Here is a 15921-nt window from a genome sequence, read left to right on the forward strand (position 1 = left end):
GCATGAGTTGCACTCCTCCCTTCCCGTGGAGAGCAAGTCAGACGAGACTGTTACAGTACCAGAAAACTCTGAATGGGAAGTGGCACCTGAGGGAAGAGTAGGTACTGCATACCTGATTCTGAGTACGTGGGCATGGAGGAAATGTGACGTCGTCTGAGCAGTCCTCTCCCTGACAGATCAGATCTGAAAGGAGCTGCAGACTGTAAAAAAGAAACAAGCCTTCCTTTGCTGAAAGCCATGGACATGATATTGCCCACACTAATGATTTTATTTCACCATCAGCAAAGCATTTATCCCCAAGAAGCTGTACACATACTGGTCAGATCACGGTGCAGTGCTAACTTTACACTATTAAAGGTCTGTTGCTATAGTGGTCAGGTTTGTCTTTTCTCTGAGAAGGGCAAAACAAAATATTTAAAATAAAAGGAGACAGGCAGCATGGCCACGCCATCATACAGCAATTTTACTCCATGTTAATGCAGATATAGTCTTTCTTATTAAGTGCAAATTAAAAGTTATTTGCTAGCAACCAGCATGACTTGGGCTGCTGAGAAATGACAGATGATTCAGTTTCTTACAAATATTGACAAGTCTAAATCATTACAGGTTTCCAAAGCAAGAACAGGTTACGAACAGGAAGGGAATAAAACATTACCACTATTAAAAAAACGTGTCATTGCAAACTTAATACACTCTTCAAAAACAGATCTAGAAAAGATTGTTTGCCTTTTTGTTTTTTTTAATCCTGCAGCTGGAGTGTCCATGCAAAACAATTTTGAGAAGAGCAGTGTTCCACCTGGGTACCAACTAGGCCAAACTTCATCCCACACAGCTCAGTAAAGTGCTCTCTTGTGCATCCTTTGAGGAAACAAGTTCTCATTTAAAGTTTGGGAGGCCGAGGTTGCCAGCTGGGGAAGGCATAGTCTTGGTCAATCCACACTGAGGTCAGAGAAGGAGGAAAGAGAGACGTTAACAGTACTCTGCCTTTCATAACTCAGACAATGGGCTGCAAGGGAGGAGCGAGTAGGAGAAGCAGAGGTGGGTGTCAGACGAAACCCTGCCCCTGGGAAGCCACCAGAGCTTAACGCAGGCTTCATCAGGGGAAGAATTTAGCTCTTTGTAAGTAACAAACACTAGCTCTACTGCAGAGTCCCAAAGATGTACTGTTTAGACACCAGGTAACATCACCACACATGACGTAAGTGAAAATCAAATCAAATACGCTTTTCACTGCCTGTGCTGGTGGTTTTTCAACAATTCCTCTGAAGGACAAAGGGGATCTGAGTAACATTCTTTTGCCGATTTAAAAGGAAAAAAACCAAAACCCAACATCTTGCCCTCAGCAGTTTTTATGTTGCACACTTAAAAACATTTCAGGGCAGCTCATTAGAGGTATTTACTGATAAACAACTAACCATCAGCTTAGAGAGTAAAAATAACACTAACGGGGAAAAGAATTTAAGGCATTTTTTATTTTGGCCAGGAATGATGATGCATGCTACAGAATAAACTTCATTTTCCCCACTTGGTTTTCAGACCACTGCACTTTTTTGTTTTTGTTTTACATGGCACCTTGTAGTTTGTGTTTTACAACTTAGTCAAGATTTTCAAGTGTTTTCTTCAATATAAATGCCTTCTCTTGCAGCTCGGGTCTGCTATCTGATGCCATCGTAGACAATGAACGAATGAGGTGCTCTGTGCTTTCTGGTGTCAGGCTTTCCCACTGTTGAGTATCTGTGTAGATAAAGACAGACACTGGACATGAATACCAGAATGCCAAAAGACCAAAAGGCCACCTCCATCCCCAGACAGGCTGAAAGAGTGACTGCTTCAGCACTTCCAAATTCAATTCCAGTGCACATACTGCGTCCTGCACAGGGAGCCATGCCCGATTAGACCAGGCTGAATGGTCTAATCCTGTAAAATGTGAAAACAAGGGCCTGAAGAACCAAATGTTTCCCAACTAACAATTCCTTCATGTAATGTAAGAAGATTTCTGCTAGAGTAAAGGAAACACAGAATGTGTAACAGAAATACAAAGGAAACATTGACGAGAACAACTGCAGACACAAATGACCTTGAGACCTAAGTAGACTCATTCTCTGAAGTAAATTCTGCAAGACTTAAACCCTAATTAACATTGAGGAACTAAACTTGGTGCTGAAAGGGTAAAAATTCTGCTTCTGCACTAACAGGAGCTCTCCCATCTATGGAGCTTGCACACAATCTGACTACACACTGTCCTGTGTGCTCTCCCCAGGATGGTCCTTGCTGGACATTTTCCTCACCCAAGGAGTATCCTTGGAGCACTTTAGACTTTGGCTTTATCCACAGTTACTTCAAGCTCTCTCAAAGTTTCCCAAGTCACCAAGCACAGGACACACAAGTCCCGACTGCCCCAGAATCACCCAGTGCTGAAAGCAGAAGGTAGCGGCATCTCTCCGGGGTTGCAGGCCACACAGCCAGGTGCCTTCTTTACCCAACAGCAGCACCCCCAGCTGGCAAGCAAAACGTCTCACCTTGCAGTTTGGTGAGCAGCAGTTCTATCACAGACAAAGCTTCTGTTCTTATGGAGGTGTAGCTTTTGTTTTCTAAAGGATTGAAAAAACAATCAGTAACAAAAACCCCACAACCACACGGAGAACCAACGGCACACTAACTGTATGAAGAGCACAAAGAGCACTCACTACTGCAGTCTCCAGACAACTTTTGTTAGCACAGCTCACTGAGCTCATTTATGCTGGCCGTCTGCACTGCTCCTCAGTTAGATGCATTTGAATGGCAGAAAATGACTGACTAGAAGCTGACAAGTCAACTAGACCTTGTGCATCGCCTCTGCCATTACCACAGCACTACTATTGCTTACATGTGTTGAAAAGGAGCAATACAGGCGTAGCTGCGATGTGATCACAGACAACTTCTGTGCATAACAGACTGTCCTTCTGGTGAGTTGTAATGGCTATAAACCATCAAAATTTTAACAAGTAGCATTAGGTGAGCATACATTAAACCCTATGCCATCAAGCATACACTTGTCACAAAAAGTTATTGGATCTCCTGAGCTAAAATCTCGTTAAAATCTCATTTCAGAAGGATTGATAGTTGAAAGAAACTTTCTGGGAAGTGGTCAGTGGATTGGTAGCTATCTATCTCTGAAGTAGGTGCTGCCTTTAGGTGTATCAGGAACAAAAGCCACAATGCACGTATGAGAAGATTTGAGGCATTGTTACAGTCACAGGACCAGTGAGAACACTACCAAAGTACAAAAGGGCCCCATGGCTGTCAGCATTACTTTAAAGGTGGCACTCATATCACCACTAGGCACTCTACTCATGGAGAGCAGAAACTGCCTCAAAACCTTGCAGCTTCATGCACTGCCTGAGAAACTTTTGGATGTCTCCAGTGCAAGTGTATGCAAGAAGTCTGAACTGTGGAGGAGAAAAACTTGTGTTTCATTACATCAGCAATAGCTTGATTTGGTGGGGTCCATCTTCTATGTTGTGCACAGTTCTGGTGTCCTCAACATAAAAAGGACATGGAGCTGCTGGAGCAAGTCCAGAGGAGGGCCACGAGGATGGTAAGAGGACTGGAGCACCTCCCGTATGAAGACAGGCTGAGAGAGTTGGGGCTGTTCAGCCTGGAGAAGAGAAGGCTGCGTGGAGACCTCAGAGCAGCCTTTCAGTACCTGAAGGGGGCCTAGAAGGGTGCTGGGGAGGGACTCTTCATTAGGGACTGTAGTGGTAGGACAAGGGGTAATGGCTTTAAACTTAAACAGGGGAAGTTTAGGTTAGATATGAGGAAGAAGTTCTTCACAGTGAGGGTGGTGAGGCACTGGAACAGGTTGCCCAAGGAAGTTGTGAATGCTCCAACCCTGGCGTAGTTCAAGGCCAGGTTGGACAGAGCCTTGGGTGACACCGTTTAGTGTGTGGTGTCCCTGCCCATGGCAGGGGGGTTGGAACTAGATGATCTTAAGGTCCTTCCCAACCCAAACCATTCTGTGATTCTATGATTCTGCATGGAGGAAATCACTGATTTTCCAATTTGCACTCCTAAAAGTACTGTCTTGAACAGCTACTGCAACATCAGAATTGCCAAAAAGTGCAAGGAAGACCAAAATGTTATCTCTGATAGCTTATGCTTACTCTGCACTTCCTCTACCAGTCAACTCCCAATTGACAAGCAATTCATCATCAACCACAAACCAGGAAAAGTCCATTTACCTAAAGAATGGGTGATAGATGAACAGGTTTCCAAGAGTATTTCTGTCAAAGCCACAGGGTCTAAGTGCTCCTTATCAAACAGCAATAGCCTGTCAAATGCAAAAATCACTGTCAGAAGGCTGCTTGACTTCCTCTGCGAATCCAGTGTCATCCTCAATTTCATTAACAGTTTGAAGCAACAAAAAAAAAGAAACATCATCGAAACGGAATGCAGAATGGAGAATTACCCTTTAAAGTAGGCATTCATGGCTTGTAGCACTCCGAGCTGCACTTTCCATGTGCTGAGTTTCACACGGTCACACATTAACTTGCAAAAGTCTTGGCGATAGCAGCCTGCAGAGAAACAAGGATATCTTTATGTTACCACAGGGAAAGGCAAAAGGAAACACTTCCTGATTTGTCTCCCAGCTGTTCCTTGTGCTCCTCTCCAAGTGACACCAAGCTAGTCACTGCATATAACCAAGTCAATGTCCTGTAACAAGTGATCCTGAAAATCTTCGGCACTTCAACAGTCATTATGAGCACTGGAAGATAAAACAGTTGCATTACACATTCTGGCATGCTAATGAAAGCAACCTGGTGGTTTTCTCACATATAAGCCAGTTCCTTCCCCTTGTACCAGCTTTGGCGCAAACATAAACGTGAGCAGCAGAACCAGGCAGCTTTTGATGAGCCAACTCACCTCAGGCATCCTGTGTGTCTCCACAAACTCAGAACAGTTTGGTAAGTGGATTTAAGACAACAGTGAAGGATTTCCTCAAGGATGGGCTGCTCTGTGGGAAAGCTGTTGGGGCAGCTTTCTCACAGATCTTGAAAGCTGCAGGCAGTGAAATGCTGCACCTTCTCAAAAGTCTCCCCACTCCCCCTGCACGATCCCCAGGTCTCTCCCTCCTCCCCCTTCCCACTTCAAGAGAAAGCAGTTTGAGCAGAGGAAGTCTGCTCTGCATGCCATTAGCTGACTTACGCTGTGTCTCTGGGCTCCTCGGCCAGGCTTTGCCCAGGGTCTCAAAGGCACAGATCAGCGACTCCACCTGTACCTCTTTCTCCCTTGTGTCCTCGTCCTCTTCATCATGCTTTGGTAAGCCCGTGCCCATGCTCTCAAGAGAGTTCTGCAGAGGCCATGGGGGGAAGGTATGATCAACAGAAGGATGAGGGAAGGTCAGCCACACGCTTCAGTGCCATTCAGTCTTCCCTTGCAGTCTGCACACACCAGTCCTTGCACCCAGACAGTGCCTCCATACACATGGAGCACAGGCCTCCTTGGCCACTAGTAGCTCTGGTGCTACTGGCAGCCTGCAGAAGTGCACAGCAGGCTCCGTGGCCTTGCACCCAAACATCTGCTGTGCTGTACAAGCCCCACTTGCAGAGCAGCAAAGCACTGCAGATACTAAACAGGAGCACTCTACACAGCTTCCTAGGAGTCTCTTGCTGCCTGTAGAACAGCCAGGAATTAACTTCTAATGCTATATTGGGGCAGTGCTGGGAAGGACTCTGCCTACACAGCAGTTGGGCCAATTCAGAATACGGGCCACCCAGGTACGACCCCCCAGGGGCTCACTAGCAGTCTGGTATTTATTCAGCCCCACCAAGAATCTGGCTGAGTGTGGGGTATTCCTCATATCAGCAGCCTTCTGGGCAGGACCCTGGCATGTATCCAACCATCAGCTGGACTGTCACCACTTGGGAGTTTTGCTTTGGAAGAGGGAAAATTCAGCAAGCTGAACTGTCACCTTCTTTATCATGGGGAAGACGATCTCTGCCAGCTCCTGGAACCGGTCTTCCTTTGTTGCCTGCAGCACCCCAGCTGCACAGCGCAGTGCCACCATCTTATACTTCAGGTTCTCTTTCCGACATTCTTTCAGGACAGCCTGTATGATATCACTGATGGTGGGCTGGCCAGGCACTGACTTCTGCAGCTCTGCACTGAAACACAAGGCACAAACTATCAGACCCATGTGAATCCCTTTCCAAACAATGCTTTTCCCATACCGAGGAGGCAATTCTTGTGTTTAGGCACACAATCACCTACCAACAGGTTGTAACTGAAGTTACAGTCTGATCTTCCCTGCTCTTACCCTGTCCTCCCTCATTTCTGTCTTTCCTCACATGCTTCCAACATATATCCCTGTCTCTCCTCCTACCTCTTCCTCTCTTTTACCCTTGAATGTGCCCGTCCTTCCCCTTAGCCTCTTCTTTCTTCTTAGCAATTCTCACCTCTCAACATCCTGTTCTGTGCCCTAAATCGACCATTTATCTCTACAGGTCTCTCTGAAGCCCCTCCCAGCATTCATCAGTGACCCACAGATTGGTGAGTGGAGCAGACAGACTCCTCATGTGCTGATAGGAGGTGAGGATGGTGTTCACTACTTTCTAGAGTCTCCTCTAGCACCACACAGGCAACACTCTGCAACAACCTCCTTTTTAAGATCCCAGATCTTGAGAGTACCACTTACTTGCATGCAGAGACAACACTGGCAATGGCCTTTAACAGTTCCTCCTGCAGTGAATAAAACAGATACCACTGAGAAATACCACAAAGCCAAATGGCACAGTTCTGCCGCGCAGGGGAAACTTCTTTTCTCTGCTCTGAGAGGTGGGGGGGACACTTGCCTAGAGAAAAAACATCTCGTTCCTGCCACTCCTGCTGTAGGGGCTGCAGAGGACTTCGCATTCCATCTGCACTGAGGTGGCAGTGGAAATTTGCCTTGCAGCACCTCTGAGCAGAGGCTTGTACCCCCCAAGGCTAGAATATGGTGCAGAGGAAGTAGTTTAAGTGAAACCCACCTCCTAAAGCAATCTGAACTCTACCTACTTGTTTTCCCTGTCATTTTTGTATCTGCTGAATACAGGGCAAAACCAGAGTTCCTACACATGCTGCTCTGCAGCACAGAATGTTCTGTGTCCTGGCTCAAGGGCTGCATGCTGGTGCTCAGTCATCCATGAAGTACCAGTTCCTTTCTTACCTTCCCAGTCCAGGTTCTCCCTGGCAGGCCTTGAAGCAGTGCTGAGAGCACAATTCCGAGATGTGGCGGTACAAGGGAGCCTGTCTGTTTGGCAATTGATGCCATTGCAGCTGCTCCCTGGGCTTTCATCTTCCAGGACTGGGACTGCAGAGCTTTTTGGGTAATGGTTATCAACTCCTGCATGTACAGCCTGATGCCACCCTGTGTACCTGCGCATCAAACAGAAGAAAACTGTAATTGTGCTACGAAAGAAACAAGAACCTGATCTTTTAAAAAAAGGGGGGGAAAAAGTCAGTTACAGATTATTTTTTTCGGGGGGGAGCGGGGAGAGAGAGATATGAAATGTATCAGCAAGGCCTGCTTCAGGCAGTGGGGTGAGGAATTCCTCCCAGCTCCTTTCCCAGACACCTGAAAAGTAATCTGGTGACTGAGGGACCAGATCCAAGAATCAGGTCAGAGAAGGAGCCAGCAAAACCACCTCACCGTGCATACAGATCTCCTTCTACAGGCATGAAGTATGGCAAAATAGCCCTTCAGTAGCTCAGATTCATTCACTGAAGTTAAAGCCACAGGCACCTCCAGCCTGAGACACAGGCCAAACCCCCCTGTAACTTCAGGGTGTGCAGCAGCCCTTAAAAAGCTGGCATCAGAATTTCCAAAGCTGTCCAGCTCTCTGCACCACAACCAGGGACATGTTACAGCGACATTTAGTGCTTCACAATCTTAAAATGCTTCCTGTGACTGTGTCTGTGTATCCTCAGCAACATTATTTGCTGTAATAGAATTCTGTAATTATATTAAATAGCCACAGAGAAGCTAACCTGCTGAAACTCATACACAACATCTTTAGCAAGAAAGAAAATGGAAACAGACTACCCAAACCTTTTGCCACGAGAATTCTGTATTTCCAAATGGATTCCCAGAAAGCCTATTTCTTGCCCCATGCTTCCCAGAAAGCTTTTACTACTCTTAAAACAACTTACCAGGTACATTTTCCTGCCATACTTCAGTCCACAGAGTGGAATTCTCTTTCTCTCCTTTCTCTTCATCAGGAACCTCATGCATGCCAAGAAAAGCCAACGGCAGCACATGTTTGGCATGGCTCTTCACTACATCTGGACTGTAGCGTCCCATAGAATGCACAGTTAAAGCACAGCCTGTCCTGTAAACTGGCTCTGAAGGAGCAAAACAGTCACACGTTATGACTGGGAAGCAGGATTTCCTTTTAACAGCTTGGTCTGCTTCTTGGGAAGCAGAGGGATGTACAGTATTGTATAATGGGAATTATTCAGCCAGTGAAATAGAGCATCACAATATAGAAATGTTTCTTTACCAGCTTTTGCTATCACCAGGAACCTTTTCTGCACTGTATTCTGTAACTGAACACCCCCAAAACAACATACCTTCCTTCTCCATGTACCAGCTGCTGAGTTTGTGCAGCAGCTTCTCAGTGCTAGTGTCCCGGGAAGTCTGTAACAGGGAGGAGACTTAAATCACTCCAACACTTAAAAAAAGCCCAGCCAACAACAAAAAAGCAAAATTAAACCTAAAACTGCCTTAAACCCCAACTTACCCGGACTAGGTGCCCCATAGCAAAGGCAAAAGACTTCTGTACCACACTGTTGCGATCTGTCAGGCCACTAAGTAAAGCACTCATAAGTTTGCCTGTTGGAAGATATTTCATTTTATCAGAAGTATCCTATTTTTACTGCTATGGCAAGAATTACAGTAGCCTACATTTCATTAGATTGAATGAGTTTAGGCATTTTTCCTCATCACATGTTTGTGGGGTTATAGGTCTGTTAGTCCTTATGTTTAAACAAGTGCACAGTGTAACAAAGCAAGACTCTGCACACTTGGAGTGGTAACGTTCCTGTATACAAGCACCCCAGCTGATCATGCTGTCAGCTTGCTTTCTGTTTTGCAGAAAGGTGACCTCCTTCTACTATCAAATCACAATAAACTGTAAAGAGAAGACTGAGACCCAAGGAAGCAAAGTCCCTGTTCATGGTCCCCCCCCAGCTCAAGTTGAAGAAACAACTGCTTATTGATAGCATTGCATTGTTTCTCTGCTCCAAGAAAGTCTAGAAGTATTTCTGCTTGTTGCTGCTGGGCCCCAGAGAATTCCCTCAAGTCCTTCCCTGCCTCTTCCAACTTGGTGAGGTACTTAACATCCCCAGGACCTGTCCCCAGCATGCCAGTCTCATACAAACAAGGCAACTGCAAACAGCTTTCTGAGGAAAATACACAGGTAAAGGTCATTCACATGATAAAATCCAGGGCCAGTAGGAAGGGAATAATACCTACAGAACAGGAACAAAAAAGTACCTTTAAAATCTGACACTAGAAATAAACCTCACCTGAATAAGGTGCTAAGTCCTGAGGACACTGTGTGGTTAAAGAAACAATTACACTGGCACAGCCTCCCTGGAAGATTGCAAGAGAAAACAAAGGTGAGATGAAACAATATTAGGCCCTAGCTATTTCTGTTAATACTTTCTGCAGTGTTATATGCATTCTTATGACATGACCTAAGCCCACAAAGCCTCTGCCCGGATAAACCGGGAGCCAAGAGTAGAAGCAGAAAAACAGTTTCTAACAAATAAATGACAAGAATTGAATTAAGAAGTAAAAACGCTACCAGGACCCATAGTCAGGATAGATGGTCCTGGCATATATACAGGGATCAAGGACAACCTTCTGAGCTCAAGTGTTACAGAGCAGAACAGCCATTTAGCCCAGGGGAGGTTAAGGCAGCACAGATTCAGAAAACTACAAGTCTGGTAGAAATGTAGGTGGATTGAGACTCAGATGTAAAATGACTCCAGCACAAGCCCAAGCTGTTGCTTTAAGAGAGACAGTCAAAAGAACCATATTTATGTTGATACTGCTTGTGTTCCCTTCTCTGTTTCCAAAGGGACTATTAAAATCACAGACATACCTTTGTGCCAAGGCCTACTCCACTTTTGATCAGTTCACACAGCCGAGGAACCAGCTCACCCAGGACAGACACATCCAAATACTGCAAGCTCTAGAGAAAGGCAAGGGACCGGTTGGTGGGGGAAAGGGTGGTGGCAGCGGGGAGGAAAAAAAGAAAGGTAATGGTGGCAGTCTGAACCTCGTCTACTTCCAGCTGAGGCCTGCCTTTAGCTGAAGGTCTTTAGCTGAGTCATGAGGAGTTTGCTGTATGATGGGGAAGAAGGCAGCACAAAGTGGCTTCCACCACATACAGATTCTCTTATCCCACTTCTATACTGAGATGACCCTGCCAAAATTACTATTTGTTAAAACTGATGTTCCCCTGCACTCCAACTGTTTAGGAAGCTGAAAGTAACACACTAGCAAGAACTCCTTTCAGGGAGGGAAAGAGCGCATCTCAGGACAAACCCAACATTCCCACAACTGGCTGAAATGCTGAAGCAGTAACATATCTAAACTAGATGATGAAATGAATCTAGTTAGGACAGTTTTTGAACAGGTCAAGACAAACAAGTGGTAGAAATGACAAACATACAAGAAAGGTGTTACTGGGATCATACTGGTATAATTTCTAACTCCTATGCCTAAAATGCCACTGGGCAAAACAGAAAGCTTCATGTTGCCAGCACTGTGTAGCAAACTGTCCACAGAGGCAAGATCCATTCTCTAGCAAACGCGAAGATCTCATGGTAACTGAGAGTAACCCTTCTCAGAGCTTCAGGCATCTGATCAGCTGTCACCTTCCCCTCCTACACCTGTATGGTGAAAGGAATAATCCTTTATAAGGTCCCAGCCAGGCCCAGAGAAGGTTAGTCACAAACTGGGATATCTTCACGCTACTCCAGGGAAGCCATACTATCATTCCACTCTCCTAACAGATCCCAAGCATTGATCAGGGCAGCACCAACTGCCCCAGGGCTGGCAGGGGAGAGCCATGGCCTGGTGGAGGGACAACAGCAGCTGCTGCAGGCTGCAGGATGGCAGTGAGTACACTTTTACATGGAGCCTTTCATTCCCAGCCGCTTTACACACTATTTATAGAGCACCCCACCTGACACCAAAACACAGCTCCACATGCTGTTATGTACAGGAGGACTCGCTGCTGGTACTTTTCCATAAGCACAGGAAACAAAGAATAGCTCTGGTGACTATGCTTCTCCTAATGCTTGCTCAGCACTCACACCTCCTGCCTCCTCGCATGCCCCTGGCTGTGAGCAGTGCCTCTGCAGAAAAGAGGGGTCTTTTCTTTGGGAAGGGACAGGCTCATACAGAGGCCAAGAGCTCTGCCAGGAGAAACCCCACAGCACGACATCTGGACATCAGCAACTCCTCCAGCAGCAGGAAACTGTGGCGCCAAACACCAGCTACCAACAGTGCTTTCTGTGATATCAGCATTTCTTCTAAGTATCTCCACCATCAAAGCACTGGCAAGGCCCAGGCAGGGATTATCTTAAGGCACCATGAGGCAAGGGCTGGACAGCAATATGTGCCTTCAGAACAATGACTATCACAAGTTGGAGGCCCAGGTGAGAAGGTGATTGTGGAACTGAGGGCCAGAGAAGAGGAGAAATAGCAGCCAACATAATCCAGAACAAACTGAGCCCCCATTCAAAGAAAAACACTTAAAAGACGCCCCTTTCATCAAGGCAGGCAGGTCTACGGGCGTAGAAACAATCCATCTGATTCCAAATGAAGCCAAGATTATTCACAACTGATCCAAGGAACAAGTTGTGGTGCTGGGATGAAATAAGCCAGCACATGAAAAAGAAGGTGGACAGCCATCCATATGCAGATGTGACAACAAAATGAACCCTGAAGAGGTATTCTGCAAAGCTCTACTTCGATTCATATTCTTCTCCTACAACGTACTTTACACTGGAACCCTTCTGAATCAGGTACTTACCATGTTAATGGTTTCCATCATGGGAGACGACTTCACAGCATTAAGTCTGGCACTATCCATTGCAGTCTGGAAAAAGAGAAAAGGGGAAAACCCCCAAAACCAAGTGTAAACTCAACATGAAGTTGACTGGAGTGGAGAGGGCAACATCAGCTATAACTTTCTACCTTGCAAACTCAAACCAAAATTCATTTCAGATGCATACAGACAGAAAGACATTATTCTTACAGACTACAAATGCCTCCCTTTCAGAGGCAGAAGGATGTTCTAGCTGGGGTACATGAGAATGAAATTAGTTAAATCTGCTTCTGAACAGTGGGTTTCAGTCACTTTCCCATTAGACTGCTACTGATTAAAATGGTTCTTTGAGAGAGATTAAAGGACACATTGCTGACAACATCCACCCCCAGCCCATAGTGCCATGGCACACCTTCTAACTCACAAGAACTCCTACAGTTAATCCCTTGGAGAAAAAAACAGCGAAGTTTGACAGTACAGGTGCATTCCACATAATTGTTACAGACTCTCTCTTTACCTGTTTCACAGTTGTACATGGAGCTGAAGTGACATTTAACGACAGCTCTTACTAAGATTGTTCTTCGGTTTCTGAAATATGTGGTGATTTAGTGAATAAAAAAATAAAAATCCCAACCCTTAAAAAAAAAAGCAAACAAAAAACTAAACCCCACAATTGTCCAGCCATAATCCAATGACCAAACTTTATTAGTAATTTACTAGCTGTTTCTCTTTGCACCTTTGAACACCTCTCAACCAAATCTGATATTTTTCTGTTTACTGAATGAAGCTTAAATCTTTGTTATCTCTGTTCTGTTCATACTTTCCCACAGCAATTGCACTTACTTTCTCCTGCTCTGTTGCACAAAGACTCAAATAATTGAGGACCTGAGGCTCCAGCACACTCAAGGATTCCAGCAGAGCTGGGATAAGTTTTGGTGCATGAGGTTTCAGCATAGACCCAGCACTTTTACTGATCTTCACAAGAGTGTTAATGCTGTAAAAAGATCAAAGGGAAGGTCAACATGGAAACACACAGCCTTAGCTGAGAAACCTCTCTGATCTACTCTAATCCAGTACCGACAAAAAGGCCAATACAAATCTCAGATACACCAATACAAATCTACCTGAATCAAAAAATCTCTGTATTTTTCTGCTTAAACAAAATAGCAGCCTAGCCCTGAGCTTCCAACTGATGCTATGCTTTGCAGAGAGATTGCTTACTTTGGTCAGGGTATCATTAAAGGAATGGGCAAAGAGGCAGTACCACAGAGAGATGTAGGAAGAATTAACACACCTTCATGTTTTAAAGAAGCTCTGGGCAAAGTCACCCCAGACACATCCACTGTCTCTGCCCAAGAGAAAACAAATGACAATGATCTGTTCAAATACCATGTGTCAGTTTCAGACTGACCGCATCTCTCAGGCTGCATTTTGACAAAGGGTTTTCATATCTTCAAAGGGATTAAAAAATTCAAGAAGTATTCACTCTAATGTGTTAGGAGCTTTCTAATCTTCCTGGATAATCACGTTAAATAAAAGAAAATTACTTTTGCAAAGACCAGATACACATCAGGTCTGAATTTTCCAGCCTTTGTGTCCTTCACACAAATGAAGGACTAAACAAGGTTACAAAGTGACAAGCATGTGAAATCTCTACACATCAAGGGACACTGAACCATTAATGTATTTGAATAGTGTGACCAAGCACAGTCGGCTCTGGGATGTGAGCTGTCATTACTCACAATCAGCTGTGAAATAACACCTGGCTGTTTCAAGAGCTACCATGGGACTTTTTGTCTACAAGCAGAAGACATATGCTAGTCCTGAAGGACAGCCTCAAGCACAGCAAACTGCTTGCAGATCAGTTTGCCAGCTGTACAGGGAGAAAAGAACTTTCTGCTGGGAACTGAAACTGGGCATTTGCAGAGAGGCCAGATACTCTCAAAAGATGGGTAGAGCTCCTGGGGCTGCTGTTTGAACTCAGTGAGAAAAGGACTCGGCAGAAAAGCCGTTTTGGGGAGAAACTTGTTACTTCAAACACACAGAACATTCTGCAACTCAGGCAAATAAACTGGGTCTCTCTGGGACAACTATGAGGATGGTGAGACACTGGCACAAGTTGTCCAGAGAAGTTGTGCCTGCCCCATCCCTGGAAGTGTTCAAGGCCACGTCGGCTGGGGTTTTGAGCTAGCTGGTCTAGTGAAGATGTCCCTGCCCATGGCAGATGGATGGTATCTAAAGTACCTTCAAACCCAAACCATTTTATGATTCCACAATTCCATGAAATCATGATACGACCTCCAGGGAACTTACATGATGCAAAACTAACCTGAGAGATCGGACTTCAGCAACTGTGCTTACTATTCCTTTGTCTAGGAGGCAAGGGAGCAATACAGCTATCGTCTTCTGGCCCGCTGCTCCTTTAGAGGGATCACACATTTTGACACAGACCTGGGGACAGGTGAGAATCTGTGTTGGAAGCATGTACAAATCTCCTGCTCAGATTACATTAAAGCACCTTTTCCCTTAGACAGAGGAAGTCAATGGCAACTAGAGCAACTGCTCAAAGCCAGACCAAGGCTGTGTTACACCTTCATTCTCCTCTCCAGGAGATATTTAAGCCAAGTCACATCCATAAAAAGAGTTTCAGCTACAGTCAGCTTCCAGAAAAGGCAAATTCAGATACAGCTGATCTGTATCTGGATGAGGAGATGGACCAAATGACCTTTCATTTAAGGGACAGCCTCTCAGCCACATGGATTCAAACATTCCACAGGGCAGAACAGCAAATCCCAGATCAGAACAGATTCTGCAATTGGTACAAGATCACATTTTGGTACAAGATCACAACTTGTGACATTGAATGTCACATTCCATGCTCCATGAAGGTTGTGATTTCACACATAGCTTTTAAGATCTGTTTCCATTTCCACTGATCTGACTTTCAGAAAGGAATACCAAACAAAACATTAAATGATACATGTACTACACCCAAAAAAATCTGTCACTAACAGCACCGGAGTGAAGTCCAGACTGGATTACTTTGTTTCACACCAGTAAGGTTCCACTGGGCTGGGTCAACTGTATCAGTTGGACTTGAAGTTACATGAAATTTCCTTGAATACCACCCCCAGTGGGACAAAAAGGACTGAGGAAAAAAACCACAGTTCATTATATCCCTCCTTTGGTTGTTTAAGACTTAATGTTGCATTATCCTCCAGCAGCACCAAAAAAGTACAGAAGAGTATGTGGTTAAGCTTTTCATATGACTGCTTCCTAGGGGTCTGTATTGTTTATCACAACTACATTTTATACTGGAGGTCTTTTCAAAACAACGGTCTACGGTAAACAGGCCACTCCTGCAAATATGATAGTGAATCATTACCTAACATCAAAACCATACACGTCTCCACGTGCAAATGATGAAGTTAGAGTTTTACCTTGCTTAAAGTTTTCAGGGCGAGATCTGCTGCCTTTCGCACAGTCTCCTAAAGAACAAGTCAACAATCCATTGTTACTATTTTGAAAACTTCTCCACAACAACTCCTATTAATTGATATCACTCATAATGACAAGGCTATACCCATGGCTAATATTTAACATAATATTTTTCACACAAATTTTGGCTCTGGTCCATCTGAGTATCTGGTAGACTCAGTGACAAATACATTAACACAGCTCAAACTCAGAAGGAGCCGAGGACTCTGACTTCATATATGCAAGTCATTTAAGCACACATGCAGCACAAAATAAATGTTTCTATACTCAGGAGTTAAGTAAATATTTAGAAATTCTTTTATATCCAGGAAAAACACTGAACCATCAAGAATAAGCACAGCAG

The 15921-nt window shown here is 44.8% G+C and overlaps 1 protein-coding gene across 1 annotated transcript in view; it reads right to left on the minus strand.

Moving 5' to 3' along the window:
* Positions 1–1594: 1594 nt before the first annotated feature.
* KIAA0368 (KIAA0368 ortholog) overlaps positions 1595–15921 on the minus strand; it is a gene marked incomplete at its 5' end in the record, with an annotated part of 47449 nt that continues 33122 nt past the window's right edge. The window contains 17 exons of the mRNA XM_010018873.1: positions 1595–1734; positions 2520–2591; positions 4221–4309; positions 4448–4553; positions 5185–5329; positions 5951–6143; positions 6674–6717; positions 7184–7392; positions 8167–8358; positions 8587–8653; positions 8757–8848; positions 9544–9610; positions 10125–10214; positions 12066–12131; positions 12924–13074; positions 14410–14531; positions 15521–15568. Of these exons, the coding sequence (XP_010017175.1) occupies positions 1595–1734; positions 2520–2591; positions 4221–4309; positions 4448–4553; positions 5185–5329; positions 5951–6143; positions 6674–6717; positions 7184–7392; positions 8167–8358; positions 8587–8653; positions 8757–8848; positions 9544–9610; positions 10125–10214; positions 12066–12131; positions 12924–13074; positions 14410–14531; positions 15521–15568 (1893 nt within the window). The remainder of the gene's footprint in view (positions 1735–2519; positions 2592–4220; positions 4310–4447; positions 4554–5184; positions 5330–5950; positions 6144–6673; positions 6718–7183; positions 7393–8166; positions 8359–8586; positions 8654–8756; positions 8849–9543; positions 9611–10124; positions 10215–12065; positions 12132–12923; positions 13075–14409; positions 14532–15520; positions 15569–15921) is intronic.

The sequence above is a fragment of the Nestor notabilis genome, unplaced genomic scaffold (assembly GCF_000696875.1).
Source record: "Nestor notabilis isolate BGI_N333 unplaced genomic scaffold, ASM69687v1 scaffold1577, whole genome shotgun sequence".
NCBI lineage: Eukaryota > Metazoa > Chordata > Aves > Psittaciformes > Psittacidae > Nestor > Nestor notabilis.